Source organism: Panthera leo, chromosome C1 (genome assembly GCF_018350215.1).
Source record: "Panthera leo isolate Ple1 chromosome C1, P.leo_Ple1_pat1.1, whole genome shotgun sequence".
In the NCBI taxonomy this organism is placed as follows: domain Eukaryota; kingdom Metazoa; phylum Chordata; class Mammalia; order Carnivora; family Felidae; genus Panthera; species Panthera leo.
The window spans coordinates 987,123-1,012,557 of NC_056686.1; the positions used below are offsets into that span (position 1 = coordinate 987,123).

Genomic DNA, 25,435 nt, shown 5'->3' on the forward strand with positions numbered 1-25,435 from the left:
TGCTGTGCATTCCCTAATGCCCCTTGGCCTCTGCTAGGACATCTTCGTGTGTCTTATTTTGGCCGACTTTAACCAAATTTGAAGGATATCCAGTTGGGCATATTTTTAGACATATTTTAGGGCATATTTTCCGTGTGGCAAGTGGGCCGGAATCAAGAAACCCAGAGTGTTGGTGCTGGTGTGTCCCCATCAGGCCAGCTCGGTTCCCTCTGTATCTCTGTGTCCCCTGGTCTGTGTCTGTCACTCAGTGCTTTCTCTCTTCAGGACACCTGGGGGTTGTGAATGCCACATCCAGGGAGGGTCAGGGGATGTGATCACCATGCGTGGGGACAGCCAGACCTGTGGACATCAGCACCGACCCGCTGCCAGCCAGGCATCCCTCAAACCAAGGCAGGTGGCCTGGAAGGGCTGGGTCTGGCAGGGCACGCCTTGTCAGCTGGGCAAAGGCCCTGGAGGTCACCGGGGACTCCTTAAGGGCAAGGGACACATAGACTGAGGGTGGTACTGCCTCCTGTGGACTCCAGGCCTGAAGCCCAGGTGTGAACTCACAGGGGGAGAGCAGGAAGGTGGAGGCTGGTGCCACCTCCCTCCAGGCCCTGCTCTTGTCCGGGAATTGCTGAGAGCCTGTGGCGGGAAACCTTTGAGGGGTCCTTGGGCAGCGCGTGGGCCTCTGCCAAAGCCCCAGCTGCCCGCCGGCTGTGGGGCTCCTGCCGCAGAGGAATCCGACTTCTTGTTTCTTGGTCTCCCGCTTAAAGGGAGGGAGGCAGGCTCCGAGTGGCCGTCCAGCCAGAGCTGCTAATTTGCTTGTTTTAAAAACATTCCGTTACAGTTTCCACATCGGTGTATATTCGTGGCACTTCCACGGCTCATGAAAGTGGCTTTCACTGCGGAACTTTATAAAAGCACAAAGCTTCCCGTTGTATCCTGAGTGTTTTGTTTGTACCAGCGTTTGCCTCAGAGTGTTTGGAAGGAGCGAGTTATGAGCATTTTTAGGGAAGAATAAAACCAACGGTTCTAGTTCCCCAACTGGCTCTGGCATTTTTGATCAGCAGTGTCCTTCTTACAAGTTTACATTATTGAACGTGTGTTTTGAAAGCGACGTGTTGGGTAACGCTCGACTCAGCACGAGCGCCCGGCCTGTCTGCCCCACCTCTGCCCCGAGATGTGTCAGGCCGGGGACACCGGGAGGGGGTCTTGTGTGTCCGGGTGGGCAGGTCGCCCGGCCGAATGCTGTGTTTCTGGCTGACCGTGGACTCCACGTGGCAGCCGCAGCCCCTCTGTGGATGGTGAGACGTGAGCTCACGGCCCCTCTGAACCACATCCCAGTGTGGAACAGGGGGCCTGGTTTCCGCGCCCAGAGGAAGGAGGGTGGAAAGGAAAACAAGGAGGAGGGCTTGGAAGTGGGCTGGCCTCCAGTGACGTTCTGGCCGGACCCTCTCGGGGGCCGCCCGGCTGCTGTCCTCCCTGCCAGGGTGGCCGCCGGGCACACCGTCGCGCCAGCCCCTGGACGGAGCGGCCGTCACCGCGGGCTGACGGCCACCGGGCTCCTGTCCTCGTGTGGGGGGGCGCTGGTGGCCGCGGGGCTGTCCTTTACCCGTCTTCTATCCTCCCTAGAGTCCGTCTACCGCCGCGGAGCCAGAAGATGGAGAAAGCTGCACCGCGCCAACGGCCACCTCTTCCAGGCCAAGCGCTTTAACAGGGTGAGTGCCGCCGACGCGGGGCCCGGCCTGAGCAGGACCCTTCCGCGGAGAGTGGGCGGGGCCGCGGAGGCCGTGCCAGCGGGTTCCAGAAAGGAGCCGTGGTGAGGCTCTGGTCAGGCCTTTTCTGCACGTGGTGGCTGTTTGACGGATGCAGTCTGTGCATCTCGGCGTTGCTCTGCTGGGATGACACCAGCCGCAGCGCGTGCTCTTGGCCGCGAGGACCTCCTGTGTGCCCGGGGCCCCCTCACGGCCCGCGTCTGCCACCCAGGTGGGCCCGCTGCCCAGCCCTTCGTTTCCATCGTTCCTCTTCAGGACGCTGTCACATTCTCCAGCAATGATGTGGTTTGTGTGGCTTTGTGGTTGGTCCGCTTCACAGTGGGGGAGGGGGCAGGGGGTGCCTGCAGGTGCCTCACTGGCCAAGGCCCTTCACGTCCCGGGGCCGCCGGATCCCCGCGCCACAGACGGGGCTTAAAGCAGCAAGTCCTTCTCTCCCAGTTGCGGAGCCACAGGCCCCAAGCCGCGGCGTGGGCAGGGCTCTGCTCCCTCTGATGGCTCTAGTGGACCATCCGTCCAGCCTTTTCCAGCTCCCGGGGGCTGTGGCGGTCCTGGGTTTGTGGCTGCTGCAGTCCGATGTCTGTTCTGTCCTCACATGGCCTCTCTTCTCTCGTAAGGACGTCCGTCGGGATTAGCCCCCACCTGATCGACTATGACTTCATTTTAACTAAGTACCTCTACAGAAATTCTTTTTCAAAAATGAGGCCTCATTTGGAGGTTGTAAGGGGACGTGAATTCGGGGACACCATTCAGCCCGCTCCAGCAGCCACACGCGTGCTCACCTGAGGGCCTTTGCACGTGCTGAGGGCTGTGCCCGGTGCGCCCGCCCCCATGCTCTCGGAGCACGTGGTCTGTCTTACTTTCTGTCTCTTGGCTTGGACGACTATCCAGCTCCTCCTCTGTGCCCCCGTCACATATGCACCTGCTGCCCCCCACTGGGTGCAGTGCTCTGGTCACTGGGACTCTGAACGTGGGTTCCCCGATGATTGGAGGAAGGTCAGCCAGGGGAGACCCAGGGCACTGGGTAGGGACCAAGAAGAATGGGGCACGTCTGTGAGGAATGAGAAAGACCCTGGGAACCGAGGTGGGTGGTGGGAGAGCACAGGCTCCAAGGAATGTCAGGTGTCTTGGGGGAGGTTAGGCATCACCAGCAAGCCAGTGCCTGAGGACAGAGGTGTGCCCTGGGCCGACTGGGCCGACTGGGCCGACTGACTGGGTGTGGACGGGAACTTTTGTGAAGAAATGGAAACATCCCAACTCCCAGGGTGCAAAGCACCTGCCGCCCCCTCCCCGTGTTTATTTTACCAGCCAGCTTTGCGGCCAGGAGGCTTCTCTTTCTGCACATCTGGGCACCAGCTTGGTTCTGGACAGAGAGGGGTCTCGGCCAGACGGGACCAGCCACCTTTCGGGATATCACAGAAGGTTCTAGGAGTCCCGCTCCCCCATGTTGACTGCTGGTGAAACACCGTTTCTTCATCACAGCTGACTCACCGGTCCAAGACGAAGCCCACCCAGCCAGCAAGACAGGCCGGGGCCCGGCTTGTCCCCCCCTGCAGATTTTAGGAGAAAACCCCATTTCTCTGATTGCAGGGTGCAGACCCTGACTCTGCTTTCCCCTGCCTGCCCCTCCTGCCCCTCCCCGTTCCCACCCTGTTATACATGTTCAGCTGTCCCCAGAGCCCCAGAGTGGGTTTCCCCACACACGGGGAGGGAGAAGGGAGCCTGTCCGAAGACCCTCGACTCAGATCGTTTGGTCGTTCACAGATGAGGAGGCAGATGTGTGTGCAATTTGTTGACAATTTTGGTTTCCCGCCTGACTGTCCTTGGCTTGACGTCCCGTTGCCTGAGCCCTGGCGGCTGGCTCCGTGCCGTTCACCGTGTTAATCACAGGGCTGTGCACTTCAACTCCACCTGTCACTTGAAAGGATGTTTGCAGAGCCCCGCGCTTTGTTCTACAGGAATCGGCAAGACCTACAGGCGAAAAGCCCCCAAGAGGTCATTTCCTCCGTCCTCCTCGGCAACTCAAGGGCGGAAAGTGAGTGAACTCAGTCACACCGCCGGCCATCTTCCCAAGGCACCTGCCTGGATCGTTATTTGCCTTCGACATGACGTTTCTTCTAGAACAATGAGAAAAGGTTCCATTGGTGAATCAAAGGGAGAGATCCAGCGAGTTTCTGGAGAAGAAATGAAAACCTCTGTCCTGGAGCAGGAGACACGGGCGGCATGGATGGGGGGGCATGAGGGCGAGGCCCCCTCTGCAGGATGCGACTGATGGTCAGAGTCCCGCCCTGGGAAGCCCCGGGGCGTGAGCATCTCTGGCAAATGCCCGTCGAGGATTTCTCCTAAGCTTCTTGGTCCCAGCGACTAGAACAGGGGTTAGCAAGCAATTCCTGTTAAATCCATGTTGAGGGCCGGAGAGTAGATACCTTAGACTCGCTGGGCCACAAGGCCTCTGTCGCAGCCACCGCCCCGTCATAGTATACTAGCCACAGGCAGTGGGTCGACAAACGTGTGAGGGCCTGTTCCAGTAAAACTTTATTTGGAAAAGACAGGTGGTGGTCCTCATTGGCCTGCCCCTGGACTAGGGATTGGAGTTACCACTGGCTGAACCATCAGGCCGCGAGAGGAGCAGTTCTGGGGCCTGGCGGGAGCCGCCTTTCCCACCCCGCAAGAAGCAGCAGAAACCCAGACCAAAGGCTCCGACCTCAGATGAGCTCAATATGGCCCAAAACTAGAACGGATGATGTGAAATCCGAGCAAGGGCCAGATTCAGTGGCGTGTAAGGAGACTTAAAATGTTTTTACCCCATTAACTTATTAATTCATGTGAATTTCAGAGAATCGTGGCTCGGGGGTTAGGTTTTGATTTATTTCTTTGTGATGTCTCCTGAAGTGTTAACCAGTCAAACACAGGTCTGAGATCAAGAGCCCTTGCCAACGTGCGATAGCCTCTCCGGACAAGCGAGGGCACGCCGCTGCTGGTCAGCGGCTGGCCCGGCCCGGCCCCTGCTCACCTCTGGGAAGGAATGTGTTACCTCGCAAAGGCACCGGTCGGCTGTGAGTTTGCCCCTATCCGCGAGCCAAGCGTTGCAGATTAGGTTGTTCAGGGGTGACAATGGGAAGGCTGCTCGTGTTGGTGGGTTACGTAAGAAGGTGCTTTTGTTTCATGGCTTCATAAATGGTGTTTGACAGACACACGCGCAGAAGAGAGTGAAACCCATCTTCATACCTGAAGCTCCTCCTTTGAATGCGAAGCTGGGCTTTTACCCGGCTTGAGACCGTGGCCCCCGCGGCCGTCCACTGCGCCCCGTCCAGGCCATTCCCCGCTGGGCCCACCCTCTGTGCCTGCCAGCTCGTGGGACAGACGCTTTAGGCAACACGGAGGACTCGGAATAAATTCTTCTCTTTCCTGTTTCCGGAGTTAAAAGTGACGCGGGGTGTGTGAGTGTGCGTTTGCTTAACCTTAGCAAACGTGGTTGGGGCACCTGTGTGCCAGGACCAGCCCCCCTCAGGCCCTGGTTTCTGAGCTCGGTGCTTCGCTGGTGAGGAGTCGGCTTCTTGGTGCCCGTGGCCCTGAGCACAGGCCCACGGCCTGTCCGTGTCACCCCGATCCGCCCCCCCCCGGCCCCCGCCCGAGTCCACCCATCAGAGGATTCCATCAGCCGTCGTGAATGAACTACAGTACAGTGTGGTCCTTCACGGTTGTCTCCAGGAGCAGAGACTCTCTCAAAAGAAGGGAATTTGTTAAAAACGGCAAAAGAGGCTAAAGCCTGCCAAGGAGTTCAAGCCAGGAAAGATGGTCGCGGGAACCCGGCAGACGTGCGGCCACGCGTGTGACCGGCTTTCTGAACACACTCATCTTCGTGCCCTTTCAACAGCCCAACGTGAGGAAAGCATCACCAAACCAGCTGACGATTGCCATTAATTTCAGCTACTTAGAGCTTGAAGAACGAAGATTGACCGCGGAAAAATCTTTAAAACTACCAAAAACCCAAGCAATCGCAGGCTGCCCCTAGCGGCCAACACACGACACGTAATGCCAGGCAGAGTTAGTCTCTCTGTGGCTGTGCGGGGGAGGTGTGTGGATGCCCCCCACGCCCCCCTCAGCCTGGGTCACTGCACCAGACGGGGAGCCACCCTGTTCGGCACACGACCCGGCAAGGGCTGGAATCCCCTCCGGTCCCTGCAAGCAAGGGGGGGCCTTGCCCGGGGAGGGGTCTTGTCACCCCTGCCGGAGCGGGACCCCATGGTTCCCCCAGCCTGGGAGCGGACCCAAGCAGGGGGCCCGGAGCTTGGGCAGAGCCTGGTGCCCGACGTGACCCACTGGTTGGGCCACCTCTTGTCTAGCTCCCATCATCGTTCGGGACATCAGGGAAGGTGCAGCGTGCCCCAGTGCTGAGCTGGGTCCCCTGCAGTGAGGCGCGGGCCTCAGGGGCGCCCAGGCCCTCGGCGTGACGGCCGCTGTCCTTGCAGAGAGCGTACTGCGGCCGGTGCAGCGAGAGGATATGGGGCCTCGCGGGGCAGGGCTACAGATGCATCAACTGCAAGCTGCTGGTCCATAAACGCTGCCACGTGCTCGTCCCGCTGACCTGCAAAAGGCATATGGTGAGTGTGGCCCAGATTGGGCCCGGGGGCCCGCGGGGGGGGGCAGCCTCGAGCCCACTGCCCACGCTGACCCTGGCGGCCCTCAGTCCCCCTCTGTCCAAATAGGGTCCTGCCGCCAGCGAGGCAAGAGGAGGGGCTGGGACGGGGCCCCTCTTCCGAGCCCTGTGACCCCTAGCACTCGTGGCGGGGGGCCTCCGGTGCCCGCTGCCACTCTGGCACGAAGGTGCGGGGCAGGGAAGGCTTGTGTGGACCCCAGGCACGAAGCAGCTCTCGAGCAGAGCAGAGGGGAAAGCGCCATGACGCTCCGCACGCCAGGGCCTGTGCCGTGTGACCCTCACCGCCAGCCCGCGATCCTGGAGTCGGAGCTCCCAGCCCTTTGAGATGCTGTTCGTTTCCTTACTGAGCGTCCAGGCTCCCTTGTGCTCCTGGGCCTCTGGCCGTCACCCCTGATGGGACAAGAGCAGAGTCCAGACCTTGTCACACCCTGATGTTGCTGAGCCCTGGGATGTGGGGTCCCGTAGGTCCGCGTCGGCCTAAGAAACGAGGCCAGCCCCACAGATGTAGTCAGTCGGGGGCCGAACGATGCCAATGCCTGGAGCCCGGTGTCCGCCAATAGGGGGCTGTGGCAGGGGTGACCTCAGCCTCCTGGGACTCTGATGCAGCCGTGGGGGCAAGGGAGACTACCAAGCACTATGAACAGATGCCCTGCTTTTTAAAGCACCTGCTGGAAAGGTCACAGTGTGAGGTGCTGAGTGATCACCCTGCCTGTGGAATCACGAAATTTCTATGTGGGTCTCTCCACCTCCAGGGCAACAATGTTACCAGGTACACTTGTGTAACATGTATTGTCACACACGCTACAATGTGTATACCAGAAGAGGTGATCCTAGAAAGTCACAGGGTATCTGCAGAAGCTACACTGTGACACCTGACCGGTCACTTTGTAATGCTCATGTCTTCGCAGGATTCTGTCATGCCTTCCCAAGAACCTGCAGTAGACGACAAGGACAACGTGGACCTTCCTTCTGAGAACACCGATGGAAGTAGGGGCTGCTTTCTTCCCACTCGTGGAGCCCGGGCTCTCCGGCCCGGAATCCCTGCTTGCCCGCCATTCTGACCACACCTCACTGAGGGCCTTCCCTCATCCTGGGCAGAGATGGCAGGGTGGGGTGGCCTTCTGTGGGCACGCACATCTCTGTGAGTGGCTGCCATAGGAGTCGGGGTGGGCGTTTTCCCTCGGCACCGACCGTGGGAGTTCTAGAAGTTGTTTACGGTGGCACCCACCCTGGGAAGGCTGCTGCGTCGAGCTGGTCTCCATCCGTGGAAAGGCCTGCTGTCAAGGTGGTTCTTGAGTTTCTGTAGGATTTCGTGGGGGTTTGGGTGGGGGAGAGACTTTTGTTTAATAGTAAGAAGCATTCGGAGAATGATTTTGAATACTAGTTGGACTGATGGCTTAGCTCTGAGCTCCCAAAGTCTGTGGATTATTATGAGAGCTTCGAAGAGTCCCTGCCCTCGAGTGGTGAATGTGAGCTCTGCACCCTGAGAGTCCTTGAAGGATGGAATGAGACCACAGAAGATAAAGCATTTAGCACAACGGCTCACACAAAGCAGACAACAACCCACACACTCACCCACCCACCCACCTACCTACCCATCCAACCATCCATCCACTTATCTGTCCATCTGCCCATCCACCTACCTATTCATCTGTCTACCTGTCCACTCATCTATCCACTCACCATCCATCCATCCACCCCCCCCCCACCTATCCATCCACTTATCCATCCGTCCATCCTTCTGTCCATCCATCCTTCCGTCCATCCCTCCGTCCATCCATCCAACCATCCATCAGTCCATCCATCCATCCATCCATCCATCCACTCATCTGTCCACCCACCCACCCACCATCCATCCACCACCCATCCATCCACCCATCCTTCCATCCATCCAACTATCCATCAGTCCATCAGTCCACCCACCCACCTATCCATCTATCCATCCATCCTTCCTTCCTTCCTTCCTTCCTTCCTTCCTTCCTTCCTTCCTTCTGTCCGTCCATCCATCCATCCATCCACCCACCTACCCATCCATCCATCTATCCATCCATCCATCTATCCATCCACCATCCCCTCTTCTGCCCGCCTGCCCACCTATCCATCTGCACACCCTAAGAACAGTGTCTGGAAAGCTAAATACCACAGTCTTCTTGAAGTTACTTCCACATGAATCGCTGAGAACATGTGTCACAAATGCAGGTTCCCGGGCTCCACCCACAGAGGTGTAGAGTCAGCAGGTCTGGGTGGGACCAGGAAGCTGCATTTTCTTATGACTGTGCGGTCAGCTGTGGCCACTCCGTGATTCGCCCTGAATGCTGCAGATTTGGCCTGGGCCACCGGTGTGTCCAGAGGATCGAGGGGCCCTGGGTTCCCCTGTGTGTCAGGCTACATTCCTGACAATGCCTAGAATGCCCTGTTTTTTCTTTCTCTCTTCACTAGTTGCTTATATTTCTTCAAGCCGGAAACATGACAACATTAAAGATGATTCTGAGGTGAGTAAATGAGATGGCTCGTTAGTGTTTCCAATCTTTTTTTACAAGTTCACTAGCTCGTTTCTGGGGCAGTTATGGAAATTTAAATAGGAACTAGACAGGCTTGGGAATGCTAACCTGTCTAACCTCACCGTAAGCGAGGGAGTGGTCTGCGGGCATCTAGGGTGATGTTCAGTCAGGGCTTCAGGATGGAGTCCCACGGAGGTTCTGGCGTTTCGCGCAGAAGGGATCTCCAGAGCATTAGGTGGACAGAGAGCGAGCGTGTGCGGCTGACAGGAGCCACTGCTCAGTCGCAGGCGTGAGGGTGCAACGTTCACTGCACGGTTCTCTCAGCGACGGGGAACTGGGGGATGAGGTGTCATTGGCCAGGCCTGTGTGAGCCCAGGCCGCGGGCTGGTGTGAGCCTGGGTCAGGGGACCTCTCTGCCCTCAGAATCCTCTTCTGTCCAGTTTGGGTAATGATCACTCCTGGCACACACAGGAAGCTTTCCACGACACCAGTCAGTGGCGGGGCTCTTTCCGCATGGGTCCAGGGTGGCACAGGCCATCCCCGCCCCCACAAGGGAACCCCCATGCTCCTCGGCTTTGAGAAAAGGAGGGAGAGCTGGTCCCTGGCGGGTGGGGTCGCTAGCTTTTTATTGTCTCCCGGGGTCCACGTGGAGGAATCACCCTGGGTTGTTCTTGCCCTTTGTCCCGTTTCGGGCGTGTTTATGGCTGGGCGGTCCAGGGTCAGAGGTAGATTGATAGATTCTTGCCGAATTTGCTAGTGACTTGTTCTCCCCTCACTCCTAAGGGTTCGAACGTTGCGTTTTCTCCTGTCTCCTGTCACAGGACAGGCGTTCCCGTCACTGGGAAATTGGCACCTCAGGAAGCAGCAGGATGTTGGCACTGCCCGCGTGGGGCACGGGGCCTCTGGCTTTGGGGGATGGGGTATGCAGTGTGGCGAAGTCAGTGTGTTGGGGGGCAGTGAGGAGTGGGTGGGCGCCGGCCCAGAACCTGCCTGCAGAAAACAGGCTGCTGGCCTGTCATGGCTCAGTCTCGCTGGGGCACGTCCTTTTATGAATCCCCCAGAGGCTCTTTGGGGCGCAGATGTGGCAACACCTGCTGCAGGGTCAGTCTCCCCAGTGCCCCCTCTCTGTCCAGACAGCAGAGTGGGCCCAGGGCTTACAGCTCTTGAGCTGCAACTTTTGTCGGATTTTATGTGCATCAGACCCTCCCTTGATTTGTCTGTTGTACCGTTTCCACACCACCGAGCAATTCTCCAAGTCTTGGGGGACCCTGACCAGGTGTCCTACAAATCTGACCCCCCTCTACCTGGAGCTAGTGTCAGACCCCAAAGGGAAGGGCTCAGATACCGTTCACGCATCCCGGTGGCCACCTGCGTGTGCTTCTGACCAACCAGCTGTAAACCGGGGTTCCCACGACCCTTTCCTTGGGTTCAGTTAATTTGCTAAAGCGGCTCACGGGACTCAGGGAAATATTTTGCTTCCTGGATGCCTGGTTTGTGATAAAAGGAGATCGCTCAGGAACAGCCGGATGGAGGAGGTGCACGGGGCCAGGGCTGGGGGAAGGGGGCGGGGTGTCCGTGCTCCGTCCAGGCCAGCTCCCCGTGTCACCAACCAGAAGCTCTCCAGACGTGGTCCTTTTGGGTTTGTGTGGGGACTTCGTAACAGGGGCGTGACTGATGAGTCCTTGGCCATTGGAGAACGGGCCCAACCCCGGCCCCTCTCCCCTCCCCGGAGGTCAGGGGGTGAGGCTGAGTTCTGACGCTCTATAATAAGCAGGGGTTGGTAATCACCCCCATCTTTAGGTGGCCTGGGCTTCTCAAAAGTTGTCTCATTAACATAAAAAAAATGCCTTTTCTGTGAGGTAGGGAGCTCCAGGGGTGTTTGGGAACTCTGTGCCAGGAATGGGGCTGAGACCAACATATTTGTCAGTATAAATCCCAGGGTCACGATTTACTCCTTCTGTCCCGGGAAGCCTGCTGCTGCCCTTTTGTGTTCCACCCCGGCTTTGGACTGAGAGTTTCGGCTCAGGCCTGTGTGTGGCCGGCTCTGGGCGGTCGGTGGGGCATCAGATGATTCCAGTGAGTGAGGAGAAGTCACACAGACTCCAGTTCGCAGCCTCCGTCCACAAAACCTCAGGACAGCTCTGCCTTGCTGGGACCACAGCTCTCCCAGAGTACCTGATAAATGGCGCCCAGACTTCCTGACTTTCCTTGCTGGTCATTCCCCGTCTGGGATGAGTCAGGAGCACTTAGTTACCCCCTGCTTCCCCTACAGATACCCTTGCCAGAGACAGTTCTTAGGAGGGAGGCTTCTGTTCTTAATCGGATCACCTTTCTCTTTTATTATGTATTTCCAGGAGTCCGAACTCGGGCCTTTGCAGATCTCAGCTAGTTCTGCTCTGTAGCCCCCGGGGGAGCCTGTCCTGGGGAGGCCGGCCCCTGTCAGCCACGTGCCCACAGAGGGCCGCCTGTGGCTGGCGACTGGGCCACGGTCTGCAGAAATGACGGGCTTTCGGAGTGGCGGGACTGGGGTGGTCTTCGGGGCACAGAGTCGGGGCCCGTGAGCAGAATCGTGCCCTGAGCTCCAGGCCACGCGCAGGGACTCGTCACCCTCCGCGGGGAGGGGGGAGGGGTCCCGCCCTTTCCCACGTTCTGTCTCGTCCTCAGGACCTCAAGCCGGTTATCGACGGGATGGATGGAATCAAGATATCTCAGGGGCTCGGGCTGCAGGACTTTGACCTGATTCGGGTCATTGGGCGCGGGAGCTACGCCAAGGTGCTCCTGGTGCGGCTGAAGAAGAACGACCAGATGTACGCCATGAAGGTGGTGAAGAAGGAGCTGGTCCATGACGACGAGGTGAGGGCCGGCGCGGGCTCGCGCCTCCTTCGTGGGGACCTTCGGGCTCCTGGGCTTTGTCCCGTCAAGGGGAGCAAGACACTCGTAACAAAATTCACCGCTGCGGCCACGTCCAAGTACACGTTTGTGTATACTCGGTGCCTCGTCCCCGCCGTCTCGTTCCGGGCCGTTGGCACCCCCAGAAGGAAGCCCCGCGCCCGCCGGCCGTTGCGCCCGCCCCCCCGCACCACCCATCGGCCTCCTGTCTCCGGCCCTTGCGTGTAGTCAGAACTGCATTGCCTCTTATGCCTGAGCAAGACTCCGTTTGGTGAGCAGACCACACTTGGTCTATGTGCTCACCTGTTGGTAGCGACCGGGATTGCTTCCACCTTTTGGCGACTGTCATTCGTGCCGCCGTGAGTGTCCACGTACGGGCATCTGCTCCTGGCCCTGCGTCCAGGCCTTTGGGGGTCTTCCCGGGAGCGGGGGCGCCGGGGCGCCAGGGTTCCTGGTGCTTAGCTATTCGAGGAGTCACCAAGCAGCGGTCCCACGGCAGACGCAGCATTTCCTGTTCCCACCAGCCACGCGTGAGGCTCCCGCTTTCTGCGCACCCTTTCCAGGAACTGCTGCTTCCTGTTTTTCGATTACCGCTGTCCCGGCAGGTGTGAGACGGCAGTGTGCTTTGCATTCCCGTGGTGACTCCCTCCGTGGGCCTCTTGGCTTCGTGGACGTTGGGTCTTTTTCCCTCGCACTTGAGTGCGGGTTCCACGTCTTTGGCTCACAGGTAGCAGTGGTCCTGGGACTCCCAGCCCTGTAGCGCAGGAGGCGGCTCGGTGCGTGTGGGGCCAGAGCACCCAGGAAGGCTGCCCTGCCCGGGCCCCGACTCGTGGTTTGGAGGGAGAAGGGGGGCTGAACTGGAGCTTTTACTTGCTCTGCCGGCAGGGTGCATTCGTGCAGTGCACGGACTGCCCAACTGGCCCTTGAGTGCTAAGCTCACAGGTGAGGAGACTGCGGCTCAGAGAAGCGGCGGCTTGCTACCACCTTCACTGCTGGCCAGCAGCACTGCACGATGACTCCAGACGCCCCCTCCCAGCACCCTGGCCACCTGGAAAGTTAGTGGAATGTGTGAGGTCAAGTTTGTAGAATTGAAAGAAAAGGTCAGGAGAGACTTACTGCTTTGGTTCATGCTTGGCGTTTTCAGGTCATCCCCTGTGGCCCAAGGTGTGACGGTGGGACTTTTAGGTGGTCTCTCGAGAAGAGCGGGACTCTGGGAGTCAGTGAGTGGAGCTGAATGTGTGTGAGCGTGTGTGCACGTCCACGTGTGCCACGGGCGTGTCGCTACGTGTCTGCCCGTGTCATGGGCGTGTCTGTGTGTGTGCAAGACTTCGTGTCACATGGCTGCCTGTGTGCGCGTCTGCGTCTGAGGGAGACCCCGGTGTCCGTGACCGTGAGTCTGGGCTGTGGACATCAGGCGTAGGGGCACCGCAGTGGGCTGAATGGCGACCCCTGAAAAGATACGTCTGCATCCTAATCCCTGGAGCCTGTGAATCTGGAAATGGGGTCCTGGCAGATGTAATTAGGTTGAGGATCTTGGGGAGATCACCCTGGATTGTGTGGGTGGGCCCTGAATGCAATGAGAGGTGTCCTAGAGAAAGAGACAGACAGACAGAAGCAGCACAGACACCCAGGGAAGCCGATGTGGTGATGGAGGCACAGGAGAGTCAAGAGGCCCCCCCTCCCCCCCCTTGGCCCACCCCCATGTCAGGCTTCTGACTCAGAACAGAGAGTACGAGTGGGGAAGTTTCCAGGCCCTGGAAACTCGGGAGCCTGGCAGCAATGGAGTGGGAGACCCTGGCGGCTGGACTCGGGGGGGGGGGGGGGGGGGGGAGTCTCGGCCACTCACGAGGGTTTTCGCCTGAGCACCTGGGGACCCAGGCCCCTTTGGAGCACGGATGGCCAGGCTGGTCGGGCGCTGCGGGAGGCCTCCTCTGCAGTGCGAGATGCCCGCTGCGGCTACCCAGCACCCATCGCCCGAGCGAGTCTGGAGCTCAGGGAGAGGTGGGCTGGGAGCGCTCTGCATGGACGTCAGGTCTGCAGCCGGTGTGCACGGGGGGTCTTCTGGGGGAGAGAGGGGGCTCCAGACTGAGCCCAAGGAGGACGAAGCCGACATGGTCGTTGGTCCACTGAAGAGTGCGCTCTTTTGTTTGCAAAAACCTTCAGGGACAGGCGGCGCCGCTCTGGACACATTGCTCTCCCTCTCGCTTTCTCAACCCCTAGGAGGAGAGGTTTAACCTGGAAGTTTGGGAACCTCATCTACCTCTGCTTTTGGGGTTGGAGTGGAATCAGTGCTGTGGAATCATTGTGGCTCTAGAGTAACTTGACTTTGCAGCTTTCCCCCCAGTTCCAGCGTGGACTGGGAGGCAGATAGCCTGTGGCGGGAGCTGGTACGAGACATGGGATGGGATACTGGGGAATCTGCTTAAGCATCCATCCTGTTTCCTCGCGTCTTAAGCGGAGATGATAATACCCACGTGCCAAGGCTGCCGTGGGGAGCACGTGAGGCAGTGCATGGAGAGCCTGCAACCCAGAGGCCAGCACGGAGCTGGTGGTGGAGGCAGGGATGTGGTGATGGAGGTGTCATGGTGATGATGGTGGGGATGGTGATGGTGATACATTTCTTAGTGGGCATTTTCCTTTCCTGTGTGCACTGTCTTCTTACAAGCAGAGGTGAGAGACACGTCTCTCTTGCCCCCCTTCTCCAGGATGAAGGGTGTTTGGGAGCCTCATTAACACACCCTGGTTTCTATTTCAGGATATTGACTGGGTGCAGACAGAGAAGCATGTGTTTGAGCAGGCATCCAGCAACCCTTTCCTGGTCGGCTTACATTCCTGCTTCCAGACAACAAGTCGGTAAGAAAACGAGCACGTTTCTAAGAGTGCTGCTTCCTGAATTGAACTACGTGGAAACGGAGTTGGCATAAGGTTTTCACTATCGTATGTGAGGTTCTCTGAATTGCAAGCATGGGGCTTCTTCTTTGGCTCATCAGACTAGCTTTGTTATTCTCATTAGCTGGTGTCATATTAAGTAAATTTCATGCATTTGAACCTAAATTATTTCACTGCATTTATAAAATATTTGACGAAAACATCCCACTGAGTTGAGTCTAGGCGTATAGGCGTTGGGTCAGGTGTTAGGATGCCACTGTGGGCAGGAGGTGGGTTTCTGTGCTCATAGCTCTTACCGACAAGCAGAATAAATAAATAAATACCAACGGCTTCACTCATAAACTTAGGTGTATAGGAATCCTACTGTTTTAAAAGGCCTGGGTGGCTCAGTTGGTTGAGCAGCCGACTCTTGATTTCAGCTCAGGTCATGATCTCACAGTCATGAGATCAAGCCCTGCATCGGGCTCCACGGCGCAGAGCCTGCTTAAGATTCTCCCTCTCCCTCCGCCCCAACCCCACTCGTGCTCGCTCGCTCTCTCTGTAAAAAAAAAAAAAAAAAAAAAAAAGTTAAACTAAAACAAAAGGCTTGAAAACTACTGGTCTAGGATAGTCAATATATATTTAGAATTCTTTTCAGCCAGTTGACTTGAACTCACCCAGTTTGTTTATTTGAAAAATTATTGACCACATTCTGTGTCGGGGTCTTCCAGACCACCCCCAGGTTCAGCGATTTAGTAGGAGAACTCATGGGACCGGCACACAGTAGGACTCAAGGTGAAGATTTCTTGCTGTGAACGGGTATAAAGCAAAACTGGCAAAGGAAAGAGACGCCTGGGGCCAAGTCAGGAGAAAAGCAGGCGGGAGATTCTAAGGGCAGTCACACAGGATGCCCGTGCTCGTCCAGCAAGGAACTGTGACAGCTTGGGGTGTCTACTGGGGGCTGACAAAGGGGCGCCCTCCACCTGGCACAGAGCAGAACTCTGGGCTGCCGGAAGGCGAGCAGGTGTTGAGCAGAAAGCATACTGTTGGTGCCCAGCGGGGCCGCCCTCCCTGATCGGTGGCAGGAGCTGCTACCGGGCAAGTCAGCCGAGGGCCAGCCTTGCAAGCAGGCCTTTCTGAGGACGACAGCGTCTGTCCCGCTCGTGGTAACTCAGCTCAGCTGTAAGTCAGGCCGGCGACTCCTACAGTCCCACGTCCACCCGCAACTCCCTCCTGACCTTCAGTCCCCTGGCCCACCTGGACTGGCTGCCACCTGTGTGTCCAAAGCACCTGGGATAAATGACCTTGCCCTTGTTCCCTCCCTGGGTCTCACTGATCGCACCTCCTCAGTGTGTCGCAGATTCCTCTGTTCTCTCCAGCCTGAGCCCCGGCCTCCTTGGGGCCTCGGGTCTCTGTTCCCCCACGTCGCGCTCAAGCCATGTTTGGAAAACACCGACCCAGACTGTCTTTCTCCTGCCTCGAAGCTTCTCTGGCTACTTTCCCAGTTGCTTGTGCGATACGATCCGGGCTCCCCGGCTTGTGGACGAGGTTGCTGTGACCGGGCTCCTCCCTGGCTCCCCCCCTCCCCCGCCCCGTCCCTTTGCCACTTTGCCAGGTGGTCCCAGCCCCTCCCACCTCCTCTCCTGCCCGAGAGCTTCTGGAAACGCCCGGCAGTCACAGATTCCCTTTACTGTGTTTCGGTACATTCCCTCCATGTGTCCTTTTAGGCTGGCCTCAGCCTCTGGGAATCATGGAACACGCCCAGGGGAAGACAGCCCATCCCAACCGTATCCTTCCCGAATGGCGAGATCCCAAAAGACTTGTGTTTTGGTTAATTTCCCTGTACGAACCGCGGGGATGTGGATGTGGGAGGCCAGACTTCCAACTTCACTCCCATTTTTGCCTGGAGCACAGCCCTCGCTGCCCCCGGAGATGGCCTGGCGTGTCATGTGCCCAGGTGGACTGCTTGTCCGTTCGGTGTCTCTGTGACCCCTGTGACACAACCTCATGCCCCACCGCTTTTCCAACGGACATTTAGAAGATCTGTTTACAGTGTTCGGGGGCGGGGGCAATAATTAACGTGCACGACAGGTTTGTCTCTCCCTTTCACAGGATCTGTCAGTCTGTCTGGAAGCACCAAACGCTTGGCTGCCTGGGCTGGGGCGTCTGTCCTGAGCTGTGTTCACGTACCTGCCTCCCCGACTGGCTCTGGGTCCGGGGCAGCAGTGGTGCTGGGCGGTTTTGTGTCCTGAGCACTTGGTTAACACCTGGCCCCTCGTAGGCAGGCGTGGAGTTTAAAGCATGTTTTGTAAAGGTACAATCAAGTCCCTGGTATGGGGATAAGAGAACGCGACTCACACATCAGCGGGGGTCACAGGTGTCACAGCCGGCTCGGAGGAGAGCTCCAGGTCCAGCGCGCACCTGAGCCATCCACGGCAGAGATGCGGACTCACGAGGGGAGAACCGCCTGGTTCCGGGCCCGGGGGCCCCGGGGTCCTTCCGGCAGACGGGCTGCCTCGCAAGTCGGCCTTGGCAAAGCCGCTTACACAGTTGGGAGGTCACCCCGATTCGCCGAGAGACCCCCTAGAGCAGAGAGCTGGGAGGACTCGTGCACGCAGCCCCCGGTTTTCTGCCTGGAGGCCCAGCCCTGCTGTCGGCGGTGCGACCTCGCACGGGGTCGCCTCTCTGTGCCCCAGTGTCCTCTGGGAATGGGGCTGCAGGGCTGCTGCCTCGTGGGGCTCCTGTGGGATTAGTAGGACACAGAGCCGTCGCCACGGGCCCAGCTCGTGGCCACCTATGCATGGACGTGGGCCCCTTTGAGGGCCTCTCTCCACGTGGGTTCTGTGCCTTTGAACAGAGGCACCGCCAGCGGGGTGTCGGGGCTCCAAGGGACAAGCAGCCTCCCTGTTGCGGTCGGGTGTCTGTGAGCACTGTGCCCACAAACCCTCCCGCCAGCAGGACCCCCCCCCAGGGACTGAAGTCAGGAGCCGTGCCGAGGCCCCAGCGTGCGGGGTGGGGGCGGCCGCGGGGACAGGACCCTTGTGGGCAGCAGCGCCCGCAGACACCGCGGGATGATCAGCCACCGGAGCTGTGGCTGCCTCTCGGGGCGGCCGCGTCCGTGCTCGTGGCTACACAGAAACCCCAAGTTTTACGGCTCGGCAACAATATCGCCGCGAACGTCACGAAACAAGTGCAGTCGTGTCGTGATACAAAATAAACACCTGCGTCGCGGAGGGACCACGTCAGCGCTGCACCGACCGCCCGTCTTCCAGCGAGCGGCCAAAATCAACTGCAAAATTGCCTCAACAGGAATTGCTTCTGTTTGAGCCGTTCCAGGAAAAATGGGCTAACGTGGCTATTTTTAGCAGCCCCCCCCATGAAGTTGTAGTCTGGGGACACTTTTCTCACTTCGTGGGATCTCAGATCTCAGACGAGCACGCTGCCGTTACGCCATTCGCAGTTAACTGGCTGTTCCGTGTGCCTCGGTGTATCGTCGTACCCTCACTCCGCGTGGGGGGCGTGCTCGCTGGGAAACAGAAGGAGCCTGTTCCACCCTTGTTTGTTTACGGAAGAGCCTCGTGCGCTCTCCGCCAACCTAGACACTCGAGTGAATTGCTCTTGGTTCAAAGTGGTGTCTAGGTAGTAAATGCCACTTAGCCAGTGTTATTCTGTGTTCTCTTTATAAACTGCACTCGAATACTTGCCTTCAGCTCTGGAGAGATGTCAGCCGGGACTCAGTAATGGCCCCGGCTCGAGGAGGGACCGCAGTGCGTGAGCGACGGCCCGGGAAGGCCCTGAGAGCGGGGGTGAGGAGGGGGCTGGAGCTCGGCCCTAGCGCCTCTCCGCGGGGCGGGTGGCAGGGATGGGTCCCAGGCGAGCTGGTGTGTGTCAGGAAGGAGCAGGAGATGACTTGTAGATGTAAGGGGCCGTCCCGAAGCTGTGCGCAACCATTTAGGCTCCGGGGAAACCGAGGCGACGGCAATTCCCAGCGAGGTGGTGTTGTGCTGGGGAAGCCCGAAGCCCAGTCCCCGGGAGGGTTGGCAGCGTGGGGTCAGGGCATGAGCAAAGGCCCCGTGGGCACACGGAGGCCTGAAGGGAAGGCTCAGAGCGGAGCTGGGGATGAAGCGTGTTGCCCGATGCCAGGCGGGATCCCCAAGCAGCCCCGAGAGTGGGGGAGAGCTCCCGTGCATCACGTGGTTGTGCACACGGTGGCGGCCGGGGGATGGTTGGCGAGGCGAGAGGCGGCTGAGCAGAGGCAAACCATGTCCCTGGGGGCTGGGGGAAAACCAGGCTGCCTCGGGGCCGTGGGATCAGAGGGAGGCCGTGAGCAGGGCAGGAGCATGGGCGCCTCCCCTGTGAGCGCGTGAGCCACCGCGCATTCAAATTACAATACGCTTGTCAGAGTCATGATTTAATGTGAGCCTGGAATTAAAGAAGCAGGTGCCACGTGGTGGGGGGGCGGGGGCAGGGGCAGAGCCATCGATGCATTTGCTCCTTTTGTACCTGGACCGTCCGCAGGGGTTAAGATTTGGCCCTGACCCGGTTCCCAGGGTGGGACTGCCTGGGCCCTGGACCCCCCAGCAGGGAGGGCGCAGTGGGGGGAGGGTCGTTCAGTCCCACCTGCAGGAGGTTTTGGGGGGCTCTCCGCTTTACCTTCACAAGCCCAGGTAGACGGCACTGCTTTTGGAAACATCGAGGGCAGTGTTGATGGACCGTCTCGAAGCCCCGAATGGTGAGGGGCCCTCAGGGACCAGCATCCATCCCCAGGGCCTCAGCGCCGAGCCCTCCTGCCACCGGGGACCATACACTGCTCTTGTGTGCAAGCGGGTGGTTGTGTCTTCCTCATCCAGAGGTGACCGGTCGCTTTGGGGCCAGGACAAGTTGGGGGCAGGCACGTTATTGCCGTGTGCTTGAGGACAGAGGAGCCTGGGCGCAGGCCATGCTCTGCGGCATCCTGGGACTGTCCCCTCGGCACCTGGGGACCTGACTCGGATGAGGCCATGAGGCCAAGTCATCCTGGCCCAGGACAGTTCTCACTCGGGCTCAGACGAACCCAGGGCTCCTCGTGTCCAGGAAATTGTCAGGACAGACTGTGACCTCAGAGGCCACAGAAAAGAGTAGCTTCTTTTAAAAACTTTATGCAATTTTATTTTTCTATTTATTTAGTTATTTAAGCCATCTCCATGTGGGGCTCGAACTCACGACCCCGAGATCAAGAGCCACACTCTCTCCCGACTGAGCCCTCCAGGTGCCCCTGTGCAATCTTAAAATGCAGAGAAACGCCAGGTGGGGGGAGACAACTCAGCGGACCCCCAGCGCCCTGGATTTTCACTGTCACGCTTTTGTGTCTTATTTTTTCCTTTCTGCTGTTTGCTTTTTGACGTGGGTACAGTTTTCTCCGTGCGGAGTCTCCACTCCCTGGTGTCGTTCCGGCCCGAGTTCTTTCCTCCCCGCAGAGCGGCCGGCTAAGCTTCGCGCCCTCCTAGCTTTTCAGACGTGTGGTTAGAACGCTGGTAGACAGGAGGCCGCCCCTCGCTTCCCGTCCACGCGTCGGTTCACCTCTTTCTCTGATGACGCGGCGCGGGCGGCGCGTGGCAGTGGGCGAGCCTGGCCTCTTCCCGACCTCGTGGGAGTGTTCTGATGTTTGCACTGTGAGCGCATCGGCAGCTGCTGTGGGAAAAGTGGCACCAAGCCACCTGACGAGTGTCACACAGATACCTGCTCCCGCAAGAGGCTGGGGAGGTGGGGGACAGCAGAGGCCGGTGTCCCCACCTGCGGCCATCACATCGGGCTCTGCATCTGCAGAAGGGGTGCCTCGCCTGCCGGAGCCGTCCCCTCCTGACGCTTGGACGACTGTCACCTGGTCTCCTCCGGGGCCTCCCCCGGGAACCTGGGCTACAGTTTGCAGGCTCCCAGCCCCAGGAGTTGCATGAAGGTTCCGGACAGGCCAGTAACCAGCAGGGATAGTGGCCTTGTTTCTAGTTTACCGTCCAGAAAGAACGTGGCCGTGGGTGCCCGGGTGGCTCAGTCGGTTGAAAAGCAACCTGAGTCAGTTCAGCTGAGGTCGTGACCTCCTGTTTTGTGAGTTTGAGCCCCGCGTCGGGCTCCGTGCTGACCTGGGAGCCTTCTTGGGAGTCTCTCTCTGCCCCTCCCCGCCCCACACACAATAAATAAACATTTTAAAAATGAAGAATAAAAGTAAAAGGGAGAAAGGGCGTGTCAGTGTCCCCACCATGTCGGGACGCAGCCGTTACTAAGCCCCTGAGCTGTGCCGTCACGAGGTACACGTGGGGTTGACGTTTGCTTGACTCCCTGGGGGACAAGGCCACGTCGCGCATTATTGCTAATGTGCTTTCAGATTTGGTTTGTGGATGGTTCTTCTGGGAGTTTTCACCAATATCCATTCTGTACGCTTCTTGCGCCGTCCTCGCTGGATTTTTGAGTTTTCTCTTGTATTCTCTAGAACATTCTCAATTGCGCTGGCGTCTCTTGGCAGGACCTCGCGAGACGCCTGGGGCTGGGGCTGTGGAAGGAGCCGCCTCCCCCTCTGCCTGCCAGCTTTTGTTCGCATGACTTTTACGTTTTCCTGGCGGGAACGCGCTCCTGCCGGCGTCCTGCGGCCGCTTCGCGGCGGTGGCCTCTCCTGCTTTGCTTTGCTCCGCTCCTCTCCGCTCCGTGCGCAGGTGGCCTCCTGAGCGGTGTGTGTCCCTCTCCCGTGTGAGGACGCCTGCCCCAGCTCGGCCCCCGCGTCCCCGGGCCGAGCCTCCAGGCCCCAGCCACGGGTGGGTATGTTCTGCAGTGTCTCCCGCTCCGGAAGCTTCCGCCTCTTGCCGGCACCTCTCTGCCATCTTCGACCTGCCCGGTCCTGCGGGGCTCACCGGCCTTGCCTCCTGCCTCCCCTCCTTGCTGTTCACCACGAGTTCTTCTTTTCCTCTGTCCCCCGAGCGGCTTCTCCTTCCTCCCGGGACCGTTCCCTTGGGGGGGGGGGGGGGGGCGACGGCCCCCGTGGTGTGGGAGAGGCACCTGCAAGCGGGGGTTCTGAGCCTGGGGTCTCGGTGCCCCGGCCTCGTGTGACGTCAGGTCTCGTCGACAGCGACCGTGACCCCGAGGGAGTCCTTTAGCCTTGCAGGGCCCCGGCCTCCCGCGTGTGAAGTAGGGGAGGGGTAGAGCTTTGCCTCTCGGTCACCGGGCGGACCGTTAAGGCGCGGATGTGCTGAGGTCACTGCCCGAGCTTCGGTGAGGCCGCACGAGCCCTCCTTATTTCTCCTACCAGGGGCCTGCACCTTCTCTCAGAGGGTCAGACAGTAAGGATTTTCACCTCTGAGGGCCGCTCGGTTCGTGTCGGAAGTGTTTGCCGTGGTGCAGGCAGCCCTACACAGCACGGAGACACCGACGCTCGCCAGTGTCCCGATAAAGCTTTATTTACAAACAGGTTGTGCCGGCCCCTACCTAGTTCATAGTTTCACCCCCTGACCCAAGCTCGCTCTATCCTGTGGCATCGGTGTTTCCGTCTGACTGGTTTGGGGGGCTGGGGGCTTTATTCCCCAGGGGTGGGGAGACGTGGGGGAGGGAGTGCTAGGTCCTCGGCTCTGAGGAGTGAGTGCACGCTGGGCTCTCGCTCTGAGGGTCTGTGGGGGTCCGTGGGGGTCCCATGCCCGGGTTTACTGCAGCCAGCGGGGCACAGCCCCTCGGTCCCCCTCTGGGGGGGTCAGGGCAGGGTTAGGCGCCGACCTGGGCTCCTCAGTCCTGCTTCCTTCCCTTCCCGGTGGAGGACACGCAGGCTGGGGGGAGTTGGGCAGAGGTCGGCCATCCGATGTTGAAGGGCCGCCCCAGGCCTCCTCCACCTGTCGCCGGCCCCCCTCTGGGTTGGGAGGGGCTGTGGGTGAAGGGACTCGTGCCACACGGGAGCTGCCCCGCGTGCCAGGCGCCCACTAGCGGGAGGTGAGCCCTGTGACTCTGGTGCAGTTTTGCTCTGAGGAAACGCCGAAAGCAGTCTTAGGTTTATCTGTAGACCAAAGACGCGGAAAAACATAGGTCTGCCGCCACCTTCGCAAAGACAGCAGAGTTCCTCCTCCGCTGGGATTGGGGCTTGATCAGCTTTGCAAAGTGAACAAACCCCTTGACCTGGGAATTACCCCAGGACCACAGAGCAGCCCAGCCTGGCTCCGCCTCCCCTCAGATTCCCACGGCTTTTCTCTGGGTGGAAAAAGGAAACTGCCTTTGTTTCCACTGCTCCGTTTTTAAACGTCCCCTCCGTTTTTCGGCTCCTTAAAGCTCCCGATGCTCTCCCCAGAGTTAGCGTGCCGTTATTCTCTCTGGCCGCGGCGTGGGTTTGCATCATCACCTGACGTCACCGCAGGCGGGCCGGGCCCCGGCAGCGTTTCCCGGGGAGCACAGCGTTGGGGTGAACGTCGCTGCTGGGGGGGCAGGCCGTCAAGGGAGCCGTATCGCCTGGGGACGTGATTCCTGGTCCTTGTGGAAAATCTCTGCCCTGCATCTGAAGTCACCCTCGGGGTTAGAGGTCCGGGGGTCTCTTCCCAGGGGTCCGATGACCTTTGCCACACTTCCGCCCTGGTGGCCGCCTGTGCAGACTGTCAGAGCCAGATGGTGGCGTGAACCCTGTTGCCTCTGCTGCAGCGTGAATGCCAACACACAACACACACGTGAGCGGGCGAGGCTTTGTGGGGGGGAGCGTCACAGACGCAGCCGAGTCCGTGGGGAGGTCCAGGTTTCTGCACCAGATGCGCCCTTTGGAGCAGGGGAGCGGAGTGAGGGTTGACTTGCCCCCCGCCTCAGGCCGGGTGGCCGGGGCTGCTCGGGCCTGTTTCCATCTGCGGATTCACAGATTTCGGGCCGTTGCTCTTGTAAGTGTGTAAAAGTGTGTGTCAGAACCTTGGTAGGTGGTCTGGAGCCCGTCTTCTCCGGTCTTGTGGCACCTGTGACCCTCCCACTCCCCGCCCGGAGGAACCATGATCTGCCCTCAACGGGGTGTTTCTGGAAGATTGTGCATGAATTTAACTTTGAAAACGGCATCTTACCAAACTCGAGAAAGAGGTCATGCAGTAGGAACCACGCGGTAGCTGGCCTGGAGACCGGGACAGCGTGTGGTCTTAGTTCCTTAGTCGCGGGGTCACACAGGGTCACTCGGGCCCCCCTGCCCAGCTGCCCCCAGGCCTCTCACCGTGAAGTCACCCCTGCGCCGGGGCTGTCCGTCCGGTGTCCAGCCCCCCGCAACCTCGCCCGCCGTCCCTGGTGCCTGCTCACCGCCCCGCCCCCATCCAAACCTCCTGGGCTCCCGCCCGGCAACAGGGCACCTCCTGTGCCTCCCTGGGGTCCACCCGGACTCAGCGGCCAGAGCGGTCACTCGCCGGACGTCGTCACCCCTCACCTGGCCTGTGCACCCGCACACCGCCCTCCTGTCCCCTCTGCCTCCGGGGTGGCCCTGCAGCTCCATGACCTGCGTCTGCCCTCTTGGGACACCTTCCCCAGCCACCTGTGCACGTGGTGCCCTCCCTACCCGCAGTGGCTTCCGCCCCCGCCCCTGCCGTACCTTCACCTCCTTTACCCTAAGGCCGGCCCGTGGGGGGAGTGCTTGCTCCTGTGCTGAGGGACATGAGCGGCTGAAGGGGATTGTCACGGTGTTCTCTGTTGGAACTGAGCCCACGCCCCCCAGGATGTTGCTTCAGTGACCCAGCTCTTCAGGCTGGGCTGCATTCCTCACCCGGCGAGAGGGGTCAGGTGACCCAGGGGCCTCCCTCCTCATGGGAGGAGAGCTGACGTGCCCGCAGCCTGGCTCAGCGGTCCTGGTGCCGGGAATTCCCCACGTTGAACCCCCACTGGTGAGGTCCGCACGGGCCGCCCTGGCGTCTCAGCCCCAACCACCCTCTGTCTCCCTCCAGGCTGTTCCTGGTCATAGAGTATGTCAACGGCGGGGACCTCATGTTCCACATGCAGAGACAGAGGAAGCTTCCAGAGGACCATGCCAGGTGGGTGTGGGCAGGCGGGCACAGGCCGGCAATGAGCTGGGAGGGGCCCGGGGGGGCACAGCAAAGAGGACGTTGCTGTCCCCTGCCGAGTGTCAGACTCCAGAGCCAGCTGGCACGTCGCCCGGAGAAGTGGGTGCTTCCTAGGCGAGTATGTGCGCACAGGGACACCGCCGAGCTGTTTTGCCTTTTTCCTGTTTCCAAAATGGGGGGGGGGGGGGGCACACTCCTGCTGGGAACTCACCTGAGTGGGCATCATGGCCGCCGCCTCTGGTTCTGGTTCACGGATGCAGGGCGATGGCTCTCGGAGGAGAATAACCCATTTCTATTGAAGTGACAGTGACTCTCGGGGCCACCCACGCCGCCCGCCCTCCGCAGCCTGGGCCCTAAGTGTGAATCTCCTCTCCACCTCCTTCCTGTTTTCCATGGTTTTCCCTGCTCCTCCTCACCTCCCTTAAATCAACTCCACGCAGGGGCGCCTGGGTGGCTCAGTCGGTTGAGCGTCCCACTTCAGCTCTGGACATGATCTTGCAGTTTGTGAGTCCGAGCCCCGCATCAGGCTCCGTGCTGACAGCTCAGAGCCCGGAGTCTGCTTCCGATTCTGTGTCTCCTTCTCTCTCTGCCCCTCCCCCACTCATGTTCTGTCTGTCTCTGTCTCAGAAATAAATAAACATTAAAAAAAAAATCAATTCCATACAGTGATTTTGGTCACCTTACATCCTTTCCGGGGAAAGGCAGGTACTAACCCAGGAGTGGCTCGCTCCCCACACAGTGGCCTTT

The 25,435-nt window shown here is 59.5% G+C and overlaps 1 protein-coding gene across 1 annotated transcript in view; it reads left to right on the forward strand.

The window, feature by feature from the left end:
- PRKCZ (protein kinase C zeta) overlaps nt 1-25,435 on the forward strand; it is a 98,250-nt gene that overhangs the window by 63,717 nt on the left and 9,098 nt on the right. Inside the window, exons 5-11 of the mRNA XM_042951814.1 lie at nt 1,615-1,700; nt 6,227-6,358; nt 7,323-7,401; nt 8,854-8,906; nt 11,580-11,768; nt 14,560-14,657; nt 24,572-24,658. Of these exons, the coding sequence (XP_042807748.1) occupies nt 1,615-1,700; nt 6,227-6,358; nt 7,323-7,401; nt 8,854-8,906; nt 11,580-11,768; nt 14,560-14,657; nt 24,572-24,658 (724 nt within the window). The remainder of the gene's footprint in view (nt 1-1,614; nt 1,701-6,226; nt 6,359-7,322; nt 7,402-8,853; nt 8,907-11,579; nt 11,769-14,559; nt 14,658-24,571; nt 24,659-25,435) is intronic.